Here is an 18,090-nt window from a genome sequence, read left to right as displayed (position 1 = left end):
TTGTGACTTTTAGTTAGTAGCTCCACTTTTATGTCTGTAAAGGAAAAGATGTCTAAAGCCTGATATTTTAAAAAAAGAAAACTGGTGTGAGGGGTGGGCTTTCTTGTGGACAGGAGGCGAGGAGCTCAGTTTGGTTTTCTAGTTTTCTGTGTCTTCTTAAAGTTTAATACTCAGTGATGGTAAAAGTGACAGGTTGGCATCAGGAGGACAGGTTGAACCTGGCTTTACCCACAGGAGGCTTTATGTCCTTATGCAGGTGACATGTGTTCGCTTGTCTCAGCTGAATCCAGTTTACTAATCATAGGTCAGCCTCATGATTTCTACAGGATTTTCCTTCAAATCATAAAAATCAATGATTTTTACATAGTGTCAGTTCTTTATTAATATGTCAGTTTTGAAAGGGAATTGTTTTGTACATTAGCTTTATTTCCTTTATTCATAGTTAATTTCTGTTGTACAGAACAAATGGAAATTTAATAAGAAATATGTTCACCGTCAAGTATGTTTTATTTCATCATAGAAAGCATTATCTTTAGAACCAATTTGAACTTCATAATACACATAGAGATCCCAGGCCAAATGAAATCAAAGTTCTATTAATAATAATGTTTCTAATGTTCATAACACAATTGGAAATGAACCTTGTCTCATAAAATTCTTAATCTGTTTTTTAAGTAACATAATAACTTACCTGTTATAAGGGATCCATTTGCCTAAATTGAAGAAATCTTTAAACTCCTTCTTGATAACCATATCAAAGATGCGATATATTCTAATTTTCTAATATTTTCCAATTGTTTTCCCTTTTTTATAAATAGGTGATTTTAATGTCCTCTTTAAGCTTTTGTAAAACCAATGAAACTCTGCCTTCCTTCAAATGTTGTTTCATTTACAATGCTCAAAGTATGCTTGTGAGCTCTCCGTGGCATAAGCAGTTTGATGATTAAGTCTGTGAGCTCATCCTAGAAAAATTCTCATTGTTGAATATCTTTACGGTCCCCTGTGCAGTGCTCCCCTTGGGAAGCTATGCATCCATCCATGTCAGCGCCTAGTCCACCCTTCAAAGCAATTTTGGAACTCTTTTTCAGAAATGACCATCAGAGCTGTTTTACTGCCAACAAAAACGTGTAACAACAGTAATGAACGCCACTCAGCAAGACACCACTACACATTGACATGAACACAGCTGTGAGACGCTGATATACCAAGGTCATGAAACCTCACCGAGTTGTTTGTACAGTGCTGCCAGTGGAAGCACATGGTGGCAAGCTCTCAAACTTCTCAGACCTCATATGTGTTAATATAGTTTTCATATTTCACCCTTTATTTTGCTTCCTTGGGAAAGATACGTATTTTTATTTTTTAGCTTTTAAAAAATAGACTTTACTTTTAGAGCAGTTTAAGGTTCACAGCAAAATTGAATAGAACAGAGATTTCTCATATTATCCTCTCCACACATTTCTCCCACTATCAGCATTCCCCCAGAGTAGTGCATTTCACAATCAGTGAACCTACCACAACAGGTTATTAACACCCAAAGTCCATAGTTTGTATTAGGGGTCATTCCTTGAATTGTACATTTTATGGGTTTGAGCAAATGTAAAATGACATTACAGTGTCGTACAGAGCAGCCTCCCTGCCCTGGAGCTCCTGTACTCCATTCTGTCCTGTGGCAGACACTGATCTTTTCACTGTGGCCTTGGTTTTGCCTTTTTCCAGAATGTTGTGAAGTCACATGTTAAAATCAGACAGTGGGCAGCCTTTTCGTGCTGGCCTTGTCCATTCAGTAGTACAATAAGTGTGTGAATTTCCTCTGTGTCCATTCATGGCTTGGTAGCTCATTTCATTTTAAAGCTGGATCATACTCTGCTGTCTGGACACACTGCAGTTTATTTATTTAATCTTTATGTGCTAGAGAACTGTATCTTTTTTTTAATATGTTCAAAAGCACAATTAGGAAACATGCAGAATACACTGTTTACTGTTCTAGTTACAAACTACCTTATTTGTCTTCCTTGTTTATTTTTCTAGGAAAAGCAATAAGAGTTGCCCTTGCCATTTGATATCTTAATGAAACCTTTCTTGGTGATACATCTCCCTCCATGCTATACTTAAGGAACAACTCAGAAAAGATTCTCCAGGTTTGATGGTGAAATTACAAAATGTAAAGAAGGAAGCTGTAGAAAATTTGTATTGATGTCTTTGCCCCTAAACTTTGGATTTCCTCCCCCTTGCCCATGAGGAGCTGAAGTTTCAGGGATCTTGTTATTTGGAATGTGCTAGTTCCTGGGCCTTTTTCACTACTACAATCACCTGTGTGGTCGTAGGTGCGCCTTGATTTGTAATTGGGCTTCATTCCAATAAACTCACTGTAAGTTGAAAATGTATTAAATCATGAATACATTTTGTATTAATGTATTAATACAAAGGCCAGTAGGAGCCGCATAACTTACCTGGCCTGCTTTAAACGTGCTCCACACACCTAGCCTATAGTTGGGCAGAACCACCTAGCAGCATGGGACACTGTGGAGTGTCAGTTGCTGACCCTCGTGACCGGGTGGCCAACCGGGAGCTTTTTAGAGCCGTGGGGCTGCTGCTGCCATCCAGCATCACAAGAGAAAGAATATTGTGCCTTAGGTCACTAGCCTGGGAAATGTTCGAAAGTCATAATTTGAAATAGGGTCCGTGCAAGTGTGTGTTTCTTTCACACTATTAAAATCTGCTCAAGCAGGTTGTAGTTACCCGTCCCCGTCTGTGGTTTGTAGTCACCCCACAGACCTTCTCTAAGAAGACTACTCGTCAGTGGTTTGACAGTCTGAAACTAGAACCACCCAGCAAGCTGCAATGTGAGTGCTGTCCCAGAGGTTACCTCGGAGGGAGACGTGGGGAGTATTTGCCTCATTCGAAGCCCTTCGTTTGTCAGAAAGACATAGTTCACATTAACCTTGGAGTGGAGGTTGGTTCTGGATGCTCTTAAATAGCTGCGTAGACAGAGTTAGGCAAAAAACCCAGAAGGCACACACCTTCTATTGAACATTAAAACTAGAGGATTCCTAGGAAGCATCTGGTCTTCTAAGAAGACTTTCACCACAAGAGACTCATTCAGATCCAGATAGTAATTTGGAGGGAGGGTAGCCAGGGCGAAGGCCAGTAGGAGCCCCTCTTCCTAGGGAACCTGGGACACCTCATCCTCACTTTTCCTATGAGCAGTTACTACAGTTACAGGCTTCTCTTTCAGATATTCTCAGCTTCTACAAATGCCAGATTTGAACCTGTCTCAGAATCTTTATTCCCTTGAGATCAACATCTTAATCCAACCCTGCAAGGCAGAGTCTTGACTCTGCAGTGTGACACTTCTTTTTTCTCTAATGTTCTTAATCTTCCTTGTAACAATAAGTATTTATTGTTTTCTTGAGAGTAATTGTGAAACCACCAGGAAAATGCTTTCAGGAAGGCTCTTTGGCATTTATAGTAAAAGCCACAAAGACAGACTCAGTAAAGATGTTTACTGTGATTCCAGATTTTGGGTGAACTGGTGGGAAGCTGCAAGATCAGCGCCCCAGACCGGAGAGCAGATGCCTGGGCAGTGGTGCCTCACCTGTAGCCACTTTTCAGAATCTACAAGTCTCTTGATAGGGCTGGGTTAGGTCCATGTGCATCGTGAGCAGTAACAAATATGGGCAGAGAGAAGTGTCCTTGAGAGGTAAAGAGCAGCTCCACCCACGGTGCCCAAAACATGCTTTTAGGCAGTGTCCTCTCCTCCCTCCCATTTTCAACTGAGCCTAAGAATTCCCAGAAATATTACAGATATGTAATAGTTCAATTATTATTATTTTCTAATCAGTGTCTTGTCTCAGATGGCATAAATTTGTGATAATATATGTAGTGTTAGTTGAGGTTTCCACTGGGAAACACTCTGAGGAGCTCAGTGTTATCCTAGGACATAGTTCTCAACCTTCCTAAGGCCATGAGCCTTTTATACCCTGTGGGTCTCAACCCACAGGTTGAGAACCGCTGCCCTAGGAGATCACTGTGCTCTGTGTGGGAACCTGCAAATGGGCCCCCTGACCTTGCATCACCCACTTTCCTAGGCTGCCTGGACAGTGAGCCAGTGCTGTCACAGAAGGGATTACTTCTTTTACTTAATTGACCGGTAGGAATGTCTGGGGTATGTGCTCCTAAGGCTTGGGAGAGCTGTATTTGAAATAACACACTCTGGGGCAGCACCTGTGGCTCAATGAGTGGAGTTCTGTTCCCATATACAGAGAGCAGCAGGTTCAATGGAAAAATGGCCCAGCCAAACTGCAACGGAAAAATAGCCGGGCATTGTAGCGGGCACCTGTAGTCCCAGCTACTCGGGCGGCTGAGGCAAGAGAATCACCTGAGCCCAAGAGCTGAAGGTTGCTGTGAGCTGTGACGCCACCACACTCTACCAAGGGCGACAAAGTGAGACTCTCTAAAAAAAAAAAAAAGAAAGAAAGAAAGAATATGCTCTAATACCCCAGGCAGATTGTACCTTTTCTGTAAAACCATAGACTGTAGGAGAAGATAGCGTTAGAGCCCTAGTGGCATCCCAAAGCACAGGGGATTAGTCACATTTGCCTCCTTTAGTTCTGGCTGCATGTCACTTACCCAAACCCCTGTCTAATGGCCACCAGCAATACTCGTGTGCTTATCAAGGGCAGAACCTATGCCTTACTGGCTGTTCTGTCACCGAGCACTGTGTAGTACCTGGTATGTACTGGAATGTAGCAGATGCTCAGTAAATATCATCCGGGTGATGGGAGTAGTGATAAAAAACATTGGAAAGAATGATTACTGGCTTGGTGTCTCAAAAATACAAAAAAAAAAAAATGGTGACTTTTTTTCTAATTATGTGATTTTTCCAACCAATACAAAAGAAAATTTTGGTGCTTTTTATTTTGCTTATTCAGGGAGAAATAAAGGTGGTTCATTACTTTATCTAATGAGACTGCCATTGACATAAGGCTTTTCCTACTTACTGAAAGATGAGGGGTTTAGATTTAAATCCATTCTCTTTCAGAGCTTTCATTCTAGAACTGTGCTCTTCATCCAGCAGCTCTTCATCATTTTGGTCTCAGCCAAGTGTGTCCCCACCTTGGACACATTTTTGCCCTGATATGTCAGCAAGCTATGTAGTCATAATACCGGTTTATTTTCTGCAAATGACTTACATTACTTGTTTTTTTTTATTTATCATCTCTTTCCTTTGTGAGGTAAAGCTTCTTGAGTGCTGAGCCTGCCTGTCTTAACTACTGCTGTACCCCATCACGTGGCAGGCAGTAGTCACTTACCACATTCATCCTGGATAGACTGGAGCGGGTAGTGCTCAAACTCAAACAGAGAGGAGACTTTTAAATAGAAATCCCATTCACAACTGGACGAGGGGGGGATTATTTTGTAATGAAGAAGAAACCTCACCAACTGCACTCTTCCTAATGCTTCTTGATTCTCCATAACAATTGGAGGTGGCGAACGGTGTTGCCTAGGCTTGCACTTGGCTGTGAAATGTACACCCTGAGACCTCAGATCCCAAAGCCAGCAGTGTCACTTAGCACATGGTCTCTGTGTGCATTTTGTACATGACAGTGGGCAGAGACCTTCAGAGCTGGTTGCCTGGGCTACTGTGTTGACAGCTGGGTCCACTCACTCACTCTGGGCATCAGCCTATGGGTCCACCAAGATCAGATTAGTTCCTTGACATCGTTACGAATTGCCATATATGGAACTTCCAGGGTGCTTAGGAATTGCTCAAAGCTTTTATTACTTAACCCAAGACTGTTGGGGAGCTATTCCACTGAATATTTTGAGAAGATGGCTCCTTGAGCAGACAGCTGCAGGAGGGACAAGGAGATGGACCGAGAGACATAGCCTCACCCTCCGTCCGCTGAGTTGGGGAACCAGCCGCTGTCTCCCCCATTCTTACTGCATTTTGCTCCTCTCATCCACTCCATTATGTTTTCTCTCTAGCTCCTATTAGAGCCACAGGGACCTTTCTGTCTAGTGGCATCAAGAAAGAAGACAGTACACAGAATGTGCATTAGGTTTGATTTTAGCCTTCAAGAGTGCCAGAGCTGGAGTGAAGGATTAAAGAAAAAGAAAATCCACAAGTTGGCATTTTTTTTTTGTAAAACATGATAAACAGAATGCACTTTCTGTAGAAATGTCCATATCCCTGAATAAGGTTTCCATTCCCTTCTCTGATGTTTCCCTGGATGGTGAGGAAAGGAGAAGGGAGTGCACCAGAGAGGCCAGGTTCCAGCACCCTGCTTAGAACAGCACCGCTCTCTCACAGTTTCCTGAAGAGCTCGGCCATGTGAAAATCAGTGGCAAAAGTAATTGCCACCTACTTACATAGCAGTTTGTTTGCACTTACTGTAGGAACCTTGACGCAAGCAAAGCAGCATGTGTGCTGGAGAGACGGGAGGGAGTGATTGTAAGTGAACGAGGTTCCTTGGGTTTCCTCACCTTTGGCCTTGAGGGTTGAGTCTTAAACTTCGTCAAAGACGGCCCCTGAGAGCCAGTTCAGCAGTGTCAGCGTGGGGCGAGGCCACTCCCGTGCCCATCTTCCTAGCTCCCGGAAGGACTGAGCACACCACATATAGAACAAACCCAACAAGGAAGAACCATTGCTTCAAACAAGAGCAGGTGGACAGCGAGGGCTGTGGCAGCGATGGTGGCAATATATATACCCACTCCTGGCTTCCCTTCACAATGGGGCTGGGAGTGGATTGGTGGGATGTTCTCCTGTCTTCTAAAGGTGGTAGCATTAACAGTAGTGGTTCGATTGGCTGAACTCTGTTAGACATCTGTTAAGAAATGCATGTGTCAAAAGTCTGTTATCTCCCTTAAGGCCAGATTTATAAACTCAGTCTGTCTTAGTCCAGACGCCAGCATTTCACAGCTCCCCAAAAGGATGTGGGGACAAAAAAATTACAGGTGCATTTGGTTAATTATGCCCTTTACTTAACTTAATTGCAGGCTCAGACAGCCAGGTGGTCATTACTTTGATTGGTGTAATTAGTCAGATGTGTTCACAAGCAGCTGCGTGCAGCACTCCGGGCAGGTTCAGAAAAGGCACGTTAAAAAAAGTCCAGTTGAAGCCTTTTCAGAACTTGTCCTCAGATGCATAATGAGTTCTTAACAACTAGTATTATTAATGACATAAACACTTAAAGTACTGTGATGAGAGTTTGAGGTGTAAAAGAAATGGAAAAGGTCCATTTGTAACCAAGGGACAACTCTAAAATACTCGGTGACGGATGGGTGAGTGATTTCTGGTTCAGCAGAAACTGATAGGACCATCCTATTAAGTCAGAAAAGCACTCTAACCACCATTCTGTGCGCAGCATATAAAATAATGCCCTTTCTTTCATCTGCTAATAAAACTAAAATTCATCTCACTGTATTTTTATAATAAATTGGTGTTTCAGGCACCACTTACTTGCAGTGCTCAGCTTAGACAACTGCATTCCTCAGTGAGTTCTTTAAATCATCAGGATGGAGGTTGCTCCAAACATTTTTTACGGTGGCATAAAATCTGCAGCACTTTTACTTATTTATTTTAATTTTTTTATTAAATCATAGCTGTGTACATTGATGCAATTATGGGATACAATGTGTTGGTTTTATATATAATTTGAAATACTTTCATGAAACAGGTTAACATAGCCTTCACTGCATTTTTTAGTTATTGTGTTAAGACATTTGTATTCTACACTTAGTAGATTTAACATGTACCCTTGTAAAATGCACTGTAGGTGTGGTCCCACCAATTACCCTCCCTCCACGCAGCCTCCACCCAACCCCCTTCCTCTTTCCCCTTCATCTTGGGCTGTAGTTGGGTTATAGCTTTCATATGGAAGTGTGGGTGTTTATAAGTTGGTTTCATAGTAGAGCTGAGTACATTGGATACTTTTTCTTCCATTCTTGAGATACTTTGCTAAGAAGAATATGTTCCAGCTCCATCCATGTAAACATAAAAGAGATAAAGTCTCCATCTTTTTTTAAGTCTGCATAATATTCCATGGTGTACATATACCACAGTTTATTAATCCATTCATGGGTCAATGTGCTCTTGGGCTTCTTCCATGACTTAGCAAATATGAATTGGGCAAAACTTGCAGCACTTTTAAAAAGGGGAAAGTCGGGAGGCGCCTGTGGCTCAGTGAGTAGGGCGCCGGCCCCATATGCCAAGGGTGGCAGGTTCAAACCCAGCCCCGGCCAAAATGCAACAAAAAAAATAGCCGGGCGTTGTGGCAGGCGCCTGTAGTCCCAGCTGCTCGGGAGGCTGAGGCAAGAGAATCGCGTAAGCCCAAGAGTTAGAGGTTGCTGTGAGCCGTGTGACGCCATGGCACTCTACCCGAGGGCGGTACAGTGAGACTCTGTCTCTACAAAAAAAAAAAAAAAAAAGGGGAAAGTCAGCCTGAAGAAAATAGGGATGTATCCTGCAATAGTCAGAGTTGGATGTACTCAAGAGAAGCCTTCCTGGAAGGAAACTTCTGAGAGATCCCAATTCTATCAGAGGCTTGATTCACATCATCCTACTGCCCTGTCCTGACAGCCGGCCTGACCTCCAATTAGGTTAGACTTGGCTGCCTTTTACAAACTTCTGTTTTTCTGCTGTGTGTTTGGAGTAACTGTAGCATGTCTTTTTTTTTTTCACTAAGAGCAGAAAAGGTTCCCTTGGCTGACCGGGGGCGGGGGAGTAGTGCCCATGTTCTGACTGCAGCTCTGGGAGGGACAGCGGTGCCTGTGTTCTGACTGACGCTCTGGTTTTGTTTCTGTTTAGATGAGTTCTGGTTCTCTGATGGGTCCTTATCGGATAAGTCCAAGTGCGCAGATCCTGGCCTGATGCCCCTTCCGGACACAGCCACAGGGTTAGATTGGTCCCACCTCGTGGATGCTGCACGGGCTTTTGAAGGTAAAGAGCGGCCACACAGCAGGCTCATCCCTTACCCCGGGGAGCACTTCCTGCAGGGCTTGTGCGGCATCTTAGGGAAGGTGTCTCTGTCTAGGTCACCCAGTTCAAAGTTTGGATGGCTTTTCATTGTTGTATGATGAAAACAAGCGGGCAGAAGCTTAGGCCGTGACTGTGGACTCTTCCTCAAGGAACCATGGCATTTAGTAAGATGAGCACCAGGCAGGGATTCAGAACTTGAACTGTAGCTGAGGCACCAGCTGTGACCTGGTTGGGATTAGCCATTTGTCCACCTTGACCTCTGTTTTCCTCTCTGAAAAGTAGAGGCAATCATCTAGGAGATAAGATAGGAGGGGAGGCCCTTCAGAAGGTCAGAGCTGGTGGACTTGGCCAGACAAGCACGGGGTGGGGAGTCCAGAGACTGGGCATGAACTGTCTACCTGTCTGACCTTCAGTTTTCTTCTCTATAAACGTAAGTGGGTGAGGGGGCTGGGCTTGCCTCCCCTAAGCACCTTTCAGCTACCAATTTCCTGTCGTTTTTTGTTGTGAATATTAGAAGGTCAAGGCTCCCCGGAGGAGTACCTTTTTTCCAGCTTGCTGATGAAGGAGGCAGGGTCATTTTAGTAGGGGTTGTTTTATCCCCTGCCTTCTGTAAGACTCTCCTGGTATAACTGAGTCACGGCATTCTGGTGGCCATCAAGCCCACTGCAGTCCCCGGGCCTCTCACTTTCCTTCTTACTCTAGCTCAGCCCAGCACCCATGACATCAGGCTTCAGGAAACAGAAATCCAGTGCCTTTCCCAGCTGGGCAGGTGTTCTTTGAAGTCAGGCTATGGAAGGGCGGGGTCTGCTACTTTACTGCCCTCATCTCAGACCAGCTAGACCGGTCAGAGAAACCTGCCGGGGGCTTTGCTCTCACCAGGCGGTGTCAGTGGCTCTCAGGCACAGGAGCTGAAGCCACCCACAAGTTAATCCCGGCATGAGGGTAGGAGGTCAGAGGAAACCTGCTGGGAAGAAACAGCACTGGGAATGTGCTGCCCTCTTAGAAGGAGGGACCCTGCTTCTGGGTTCCCCACCGTACAAAGCACTCACTCCACGAAGACATTGCCCAGTGCCCCATCGCATGTGTGAGGCCCTCATTCTCTGATGTGAACAGGAATTAGATTCTGTGGAAGCCCCAGGCCTGTGCCCCAGCTGTTTTCTGGGCTCCCCGTGCATCTGGCATTGGACTAGATGTGACGTGGCACCAAGCACAGGAAGGCTGCCTTTATCTGTCCAAAGCAAGCCAGACAGAGGGGAGCAGCATCATCTCTGGCATGTTCTTCACACACTACATTTTCTCGCTCTGAGCAGAGGACAGTGTAGACGTCCCTTGCATTCTCCGGGTACCCTCACTGTGTAAATATCTGCAGAGTACTTACCACACTGACTTCTGTTTCATTCATGTCTGTCTCTTCTTACTAGGTGATGAGTTTCTCAAGGGAAGGCTACTTATTTTATTTATTAAACACATATCATAATAATAATCAAATGAGAAGAGGTAGTACCAAAAAGTAAACAGGTATTAAATATACAAGCTGTCCCAACTCACTGCATAGTTTTTGAGCTCTGAGATCCTTTCACGTTTTGTGCTCATCTTTCAGATTTATTTATTTTTTTTTATTAAATCATAGCTATGTACATTAATGCAATCTTGGGGCACCATACACTGGTTTTATTGACCGTTTGACACATTTTCATCACACTGGTTAACATAGCCTTCCTGGCATTTTCTTAGTTATTGTGTTAAGATATTTATGTTCTACATTTACTAAGTTTCACATGTACCCTTGTAAGATGCACCGTAGGTGTGGTCCCACCAATCACCCTCCCTCAGCCCATCTTTCCCCTCCCTCCCCTCCCTCTCCCCCTTCCCCATATTTTTAGGTTATAACTGGGTTATCGCTTTCATGTGAAAGCCACAAATTAGTTTCATAGCAGGGCTGAGTATATTGGATACTTTTTCTTCCATTCTTGAAATACTTTACTAAGAATATGTTCCAGCTCCATCCATGTAAACATGAAAGAGGTAAAGTCTCCATCTTTCTTTAAGGCTGCATAATATCCCCTGGTGTACATATACCACAATTTATTAATCCATTTGTGGATCGATGGGCACTTGGGCTTTTTCCATGACTTACCAATTATGAATTGGGCTGCAATAAACATTCTGGTACGAATATCTTTGTTATGGTGTGATTTTTGGTCTTCTGGAAGAGGAATTATAGGATTGAATGGCAGATGTATTTTTAGATCTCTAAGTGTTCTCCAAACGTCTTTCCAAATGGAACGTATTAATTTGCATTCCCACCAGCAGTGTAGAAGTGTTCCCTTTTCTCCATATCCACGCCAACATCACTGGTCTTGGGATTTTGTGATATGGGCTAATCTTACTGGAGTTAGATGATATCTCAAAGTAGTTTTGATTTGCATTTCTCTGATGATTAAAGATGATGAGCAATTTTTCATATGTCTGTAGGCCGTGCGCCTGTCTTCTTCAGAGAAGTTTCTCTTCAAGTCCCTTGCCCAGCCTGCGATGGGATCACTTGTTCTTTTCTGCTTCTACGTTTGAGTTCTCTGTGGATTCTGGTTATTAAACCTTTGTCGGAGACATAACCTGCAAATATCTTCTCCCATTCTGAGGGCTGTCTGCTTGCTTTACTTACTGTGTTCTTGGCTGTGTGGAAGCTTTTTAGTTTGATCAGGTCCCAGTAGTATATTTTTGAAGCTGCTTCAATTGCCCGGGGGCCCTCCTCATAAAATACTCGCCCAGACCAATTTCTTCAAGGGTTTTCCCTGCACTCTCTTCTAGTATTTTCATAGTTTCATGTCTTCAGTTTAAATCTTTAATCCCGTGAGAGGAGAAACCACACTACCAGACTATACTATAAATCGATCAAAACAGCATGGTACTGGCATAAAAGCAGAGAAGTAGATGTCTGGAACAGAATAGAGAACCAAGAGATGAATCCAGCTACTTACTGCTTTTTGATCTTTGACAAGCCAATTAAAAACATCCAGTGGGGAAAAGATTCCCTATTTAACAAATGGTGCTGGGTGAACTGGCTGGGGACCTGTGGAAGACTGAAACTGGACCCACACCTTTCACCATTAACTAATATCTTTCAGGTTTAAAGTAATATTTATCACCTGTCTCTGAGCCCACCCTGGTTGGTATCTTTGATTGGTTTTCTTCTACTCCCTTTAGACCATCTTCAGAATAAACCACTGAGTTTTTTCAGCGAGGCAGAGAAAGCAAAATGACACACACAGGAGTTACTAACTGGATCATCAGTCCAGGCACTGCGGTCATAATTGCAGCTCCACTGCTGGGCTTTGGGCCTTCAGACAAGTCAGTGAACTGCTTTGATATGTGCAGTTGTGCAAACGCTGCTCAGGTCTCCACAGACATTAACTCAGTGAATGTTCACTTCCCCAGGATACATGGTCAATTGACTTGGGCTTCAGTCTTCCCATCTGTAAAGTGAAGACTGTGAGGCTGCTTCCGGTCCTCCGTCTCCAGTCCCGTGTTCTGTTCCTGAAGGAAGAGTGCACTTGTGGTTGGCACACTAGAGAAAGGCACGTCCTGTGGGCAGTACTTCCAGGTGTCAAGGCCTAAGTTAAACAGGAAAGAAGGCAGGATTCTGTTTGCCAGAGAAGACAATCTGCCCTTCAGCATTGGTAGAAAAAATAGCATGAAAGAGTTACTGCTGAGTTTAAAATGTTCAGTAATTTCTGATGCCCCTTCGTAGGGTGAAGTCCTGTGGTGAAACCCTAGCCAGCTCCTCTAGCTAACCAGATTCTCTTAAATCACTGTCACTTTAGTTTGCATCCTGCATCCTGCTACACACAAATAGCATGGTGATGACAGGGTATGAAGATAGAGCCACCTTAGCACTTTAAAGAGAAATGGTCTTCACCTAGGTAATCCATTTGCCCTACTCGTGACTTTGTATTTTAGTACCGGTTTTCAAGCCATTTCTGAGTGAGAGTAAACCTTATAAAGAAGTGATAGTTCTAAGCACATGTCCATGTGCTTGTTTATGTCATTGTTACAAACTAATAAAGCCAGTTCCAAATGGCTTACTGAGTTCAGATTCCTCTGGACTAATCCTGCACCCATACTTTGACATAGGCAGTTAGCACATTTGAACACAGGCTTTTGAAAATGGACTCTGCCTATTGAGTTGAGATCACTTGTAAAATTCAATAGCATAACTGATACCTAGTGGACTTCTCTTTCTCCCATTGATCCACCTCATTTATGCTGCATGTTTCGGTGTATATTATTCAAGAACTAAAGTTGATGGCTGAGTTTAAGAGTTAGATTTTAATGGACTGTTTGAGAATAGAGCAGAGGCATCAAACTGATCCGCCTAACCGTGGCAGCTCAAGTAGCTTTAAACTCTGTTAGTATGAGGAGCATGGCTGTGGGTAAGAGACACCAGGCATCCCGGGTCAAGCACGCAGTGAGTCCCCGCCAAAGAGGAGGAGCATTTTTAGACCACAGTTTACAAGGCAATGAAAATAGAATCACATGAGAAAAATAGAAGCAAAACACAAATCTAACCATTGGAACACTTTAAATGTTACTCTAATAATAATTGTATAGCAAGAATTAAATGAGTGATGATGAAAACTGTGCTATTTATTAAATCTGGATTACCAGAGAGTAGCTCTTTAAAAAAAAAAAAAAGTAAAAGTTAGCTAACTTAACTGTACTTCCAAAAGATTTCACAAAAACTGTGAAAGAAAAACACAAAAGGAAAGAAATTAAAAAGTTTAAAAAAAAAAACTACCAAGTGAAATTTCACTCTAGTTCATAAATAAAATCAATACTTTTTCTTTGAATACTGATAAACCAATAGCAAATTTGCTCCAAAAAATGAAAAGTACAAAGAACCATGTAAGAAAGGAGATTGAATTAGCTTGAGAGGAAGGCAGTGGGACCGAAGTGAACTGTGCAGGCTCGCTGCATGGGACTTTGGGGTGGGCATCACCCCTCCAGGCCCAGAACAACTGCAGTGACTTGTTACTACCTCCAGGGTAAGAACCTTCTCCCTGGCTTGGGTCAGGGAGACCCCCAGGGTCATTTAGGGTCTTGCAGTCCCTTCTGTAATACAAACCACCCTGAGCCATAAAGTCTAGCCAAGACAAGGCCCTGTCCTTCAAGAACTTGGCTCCCTACAAAACCAAGTGTACAAATGTACAGTACCAGGAATTAGCTATAGAGGGTGAAGGGAGCCTGTCCATGTACAGTCTGGAGGTGAGAGCTCAGAGCCCCCTCCACTTACTGCAGCACGTTCACTCTTGTGCTTGCTCAGCTGACCGCTGTTAGGGGCCTGGACTTCACCCGGCCATCAGGCTTCTGCTTGTGCCCTAACAGTGTGAGGTTAAGCACTCGATGTTCTGTAGCACTTCTCGGGTTACTTGGCTGGTTTCTTCTGCACAAAACACTGACGTACCACTCTGACCTCCAGCCCTCAGCCCTCAGCCCTCTACATTTTCTTTTTGCATGTTGTCTGGATTTTAAAAAGACAGAACTTTAATCAGAATTCAAAGAACCAGTTGCTTCTTGATGCAACTAAATTTTTACTAATAGAATAAAGAATGTGTCTGTTGAAAAAAAAATAAAAAAATAAAAATTCCTAAGGAATGTCAAGCAGCTGTAGAGGAGTAAATTTGATTAATGAGGTAATTCATTTATTTCTTGTAAGAAAGGGGGGGATAAGAAATAGTCAAGGACCAAAATATGGAGGGCTTTGATAAAGTCGTTCAATAATGTCCCCAAATCCTAAATATTACCTGAAACTGGACTAAGTGTACAATTAATTGTTCTCAGAATTTCAAAGAATAATGATGCCCCTGTATACATTTTCTTTTGAAATTCAGAAGCAGCCTTCTTGCATGTTATGATTCTTTCCTGATACACAGAAAAAGATAATCACAAAATTTCAGTCTTTACTGTTGGCATGATAAAGCTTAGATGAAATTCAGTAGTAAATTGAAAAGATTGTTCATTGTTATTGGCAAGAGTTTAGCTTGTTTAATAAGAGAAATACTTTATAATAAGATACAGTAGATTCAATTTCAAAAAAAAGTATATCTAATAGAATCAGAACCTATTTCTACTAAAATGGAAGACTTGAGAGCTACCTCCAAAGGCTGATACCTACTCTATATTCCAAATAGTTACATAGTTCTTTTTCTTTTCTTTCCTTTTTTTTTTTTTTTTTTTTTTGTAGAGACAGAATCTCACTTTGTCACCCTCCATAGAGTGCCGTGGCGTCACACAGCTCACAGCAACCTCTAACTCCTGGGCTTAGGCAATTCTCTTGCCTCAGTATCCAGAGTAGCTAGGACTACAGGTGCCCACCACAACAACACCCGGCTGTTTTTTTGTTGCATTTTGGCCGGGGCTGGGTTTGAACCTGCCACCCTTGGTATATGGGGCCGGTGTCCTACCCACTGAGCCACAGGCACTGCCCAAGTTACATGGTTCTTAATAGAAAAATGTTTATAAGTAGATCCCCAAGTGCAGAAACTAACACATTTTCTCCTTGAGATTAGGCCCTTTAATTTTATACTGGAATTGTTGACATTTAAACAAGTAATGCAAAGAAAAAAGGAATAAATGTTGATGGTAAAAAAAAAATATTTTTAAAATAATGGTTCTATATGTAAAAGATAGGAAAGATCAAAAAGAAATTATTGGAGATTATAAGTAAAGTAACTAGATTAAGATTTTTTTTCTTCTTTCTTTTTTTTTTTAATGAGACAGAGTCTCACTGTGTTGCCCTCAATAGAGTGCCCTGGCTCACAGCAACATCAAACTCTTGGTCTTAAGCGATTTTCTTGCCTCAGCCTCCCAAGTAGCTAGGACTACAGGCACCCACCACAACGCCTGGCTATTTTTTTGTTGTAATTGTCATTGTCGTTTAGTAGGCCCAGGCTGGGTTCAAACCCGCCAGCCCCGGCGCATGTGGCCAGCGCCCTAACCACTGAGCAACGGGCACCAGCCTAGATTAAGATATTTTAAAATGTATTTTTATAAGCACCATTTCAAGATGTTATTTTTTTCAACTATCTGCTTCAGTGTAATAGACCACAACAAAATTTGTGGCTAAAAGGCACCAATGGCTTATTTTTCATGATTCTCTGTGCTGGCTAGGTTCAACTGATGGTTCTTCTGCTTCACTCATGCAGCTGGAGCTCAGCTGGGGTTGGACCAAGAAGGTGACTTCACTCACCTGTGTATGTGTCCAAAGTGACGAGGGTGCAGCTGAACCCCTGTCTTCACCTGTGTGTGTGTCTAAAGTGACGAGGGTGTAGCTGAACCCCTGTCTTCACCTGTGTGTGTGTCTAGTGACGAGGGTGTAGCTGAACCCCTGTCTTCACCTGTGTGTGTGTCTAGTGACGAGGGTGTAGCTGAACCCCTGTCTTCACCTGTGTGTGTGTCTAGTGATGAGGGCGTAGCTGAACCCCTGTCTTCACCTGTGTGTGTGTCTAGTGATGAGGGCGTAGCTGAACCCCTGTCTTCACCTGTGTGTGTGTCCAAAGTGACGAGGGTGTAGCTGAACCCCTGTCTTCACCTGTGTGTGTGTCTAGTGACGAGGGTGTAGCTGAACCCCTGTCTTCACCTGTGTGTGTGTCCAAAGTGACGAGGGTGTAGCTGAACCCCTGTCTTCACCTGTGTGTGTGTCTAAAGTGACGAGGGTGTAGCTGAACCCCTGTCTTCACCTGTGTATGTGTCTAAAGTGACGAGGGTGTAGCTGAACCCCTGTCTTCTCCTGTGTGTGTGTCTAGTGATGAGGGCGTAGCTGAACCCCTGTCTTCACCTGTGTGTGTGTCCAAAGTGACGAGGGTGTAGCTGAACCCCTGTCTTCACCTGTGTGTGTGTCTAGTGATGAGGGCGTAGCTGAACCCCTGTCTTCACCTGTGTGTGTGTCTAGTGACCAGAGTGTAGCTGAACCCCTGTCTTCACCTGTGTATGTGTCTAAAGTGACGAGGGCGTAGCTGAACCCCTGTCTTCACCTGTGTATGTGTCTAAAGTGACGAGGGCGTAGCTGAACCCCTGTCTTCACCTGTGTATGTGTCTAGTGACCAGAGTGTAGCTGAACCCCTGTCTTCACCTGTGTGTGTGTCTAGTGACGAGGGTGTAGCTGAACCCCTGTCTTCACCTGTGTCTGTGTCTAAAGTGACAAGGGTGTAGCTGAACCCCTGTCTTCACCTGTGTATGTGTCTAGTGACCAGAGTGTAGCTGAACCCCTGTCTTCACCTGTGTGTGTGTCTAGTGACGAGGGTGTAGCTGAACCCCTGTCTTCACCTGTGTATGTGTCTAAAGTGACGAGGGTGTAGCTGAACCCCTGTCTTCACCTGTGTGTGTGTCTAGTGACGAGGGCGTAGCTGAACCCCTGTCTTCACCTGTGTGTGTGTCTAGTGACGAGGGCGTAGCTGAACCCCTGTCTTCACCTGTGTGTGTGTCTAGTGACGAGGGCATAGCTGAACCCCTGTCTTCACCTGTGTGTGTGTCTAGTGACGAGGGTGTAGCTGAACCCCTGTCTTCACCTGTGTGTGTGTCTAGTGATGAGGGCGTAGCTGAACCCCTGTCTTCACCTGTGTGTGTGTCTAGTGACGAGGGTGTAGCTGAACCCCTGTCTTCACCTGTGTGTGTGTCCAAAGTGACGAGGGTGTAGCTGAACCCCTGTCTTCACCTGTGTGTGTGTCTAAAGTGATGAGGGTGTAGCTGAACCCCTGTCTTCACCTGTGTATGTGTCTAAAGTGACGAGGGTGTAGCTGAACCCCTGTCTTCTCCTGTGTGTGTGTCTAGTGATGAGGGCGTAGCTGAACCCCTGTCTTCACCTGTGTGTGTGTCCAAAGTGACGAGGGTGTAGCTGAACCCCTGTCTTCACCTGTGTGTGTGTCTAGTGATGAGGGCGTAGCTGAACCCCTGTCTTCACCTGTGTGTGTGTCTAGTGACCAGAGTGTAGCTGAACCCCTGTCTTCACCTGTGTATGTGTCTAAAGTGACGAGGGCGTAGCTGAACCCCTGTCTTCACCTGTGTATGTGTCTAAAGTGACGAGGGCGTAGCTGAACCCCTGTCTTCACCTG

General features: G+C 43.8%; 1 protein-coding gene across 8 annotated transcripts in view; it reads left to right on the top strand.

Moving 5' to 3' along the window:
* Positions 1-18,090, top strand: part of SIPA1L2 (signal induced proliferation associated 1 like 2) — a 241,747-nt gene that overhangs the window by 210,677 nt on the left and 12,980 nt on the right. For 6 of the 8 annotated variants that reach the window (XM_053605857.1, XM_053605858.1, XM_053605856.1 and 3 more), the window contains exon 18: positions 8,813-8,944. The exons of 1 other annotated variant lie outside the window; for it this stretch is intronic. In XM_053605857.1, the coding sequence (XP_053461832.1) occupies positions 8,813-8,944 (132 nt within the window). Of the gene's footprint in view, positions 1-1,088; positions 1,210-8,812; positions 8,945-18,090 lie in introns of those variants that run through there. One more of the 8 variants, XM_053605860.1, reaches the window with a different exon arrangement.

The sequence above is a fragment of the Nycticebus coucang genome, chromosome 10 (assembly GCF_027406575.1).
Source record: "Nycticebus coucang isolate mNycCou1 chromosome 10, mNycCou1.pri, whole genome shotgun sequence".
NCBI lineage: Eukaryota > Metazoa > Chordata > Mammalia > Primates > Lorisidae > Nycticebus > Nycticebus coucang.
Note: the sequence above shows the minus strand (reverse complement) of the source record. Positions and strands in the feature narration are given on the sequence as shown.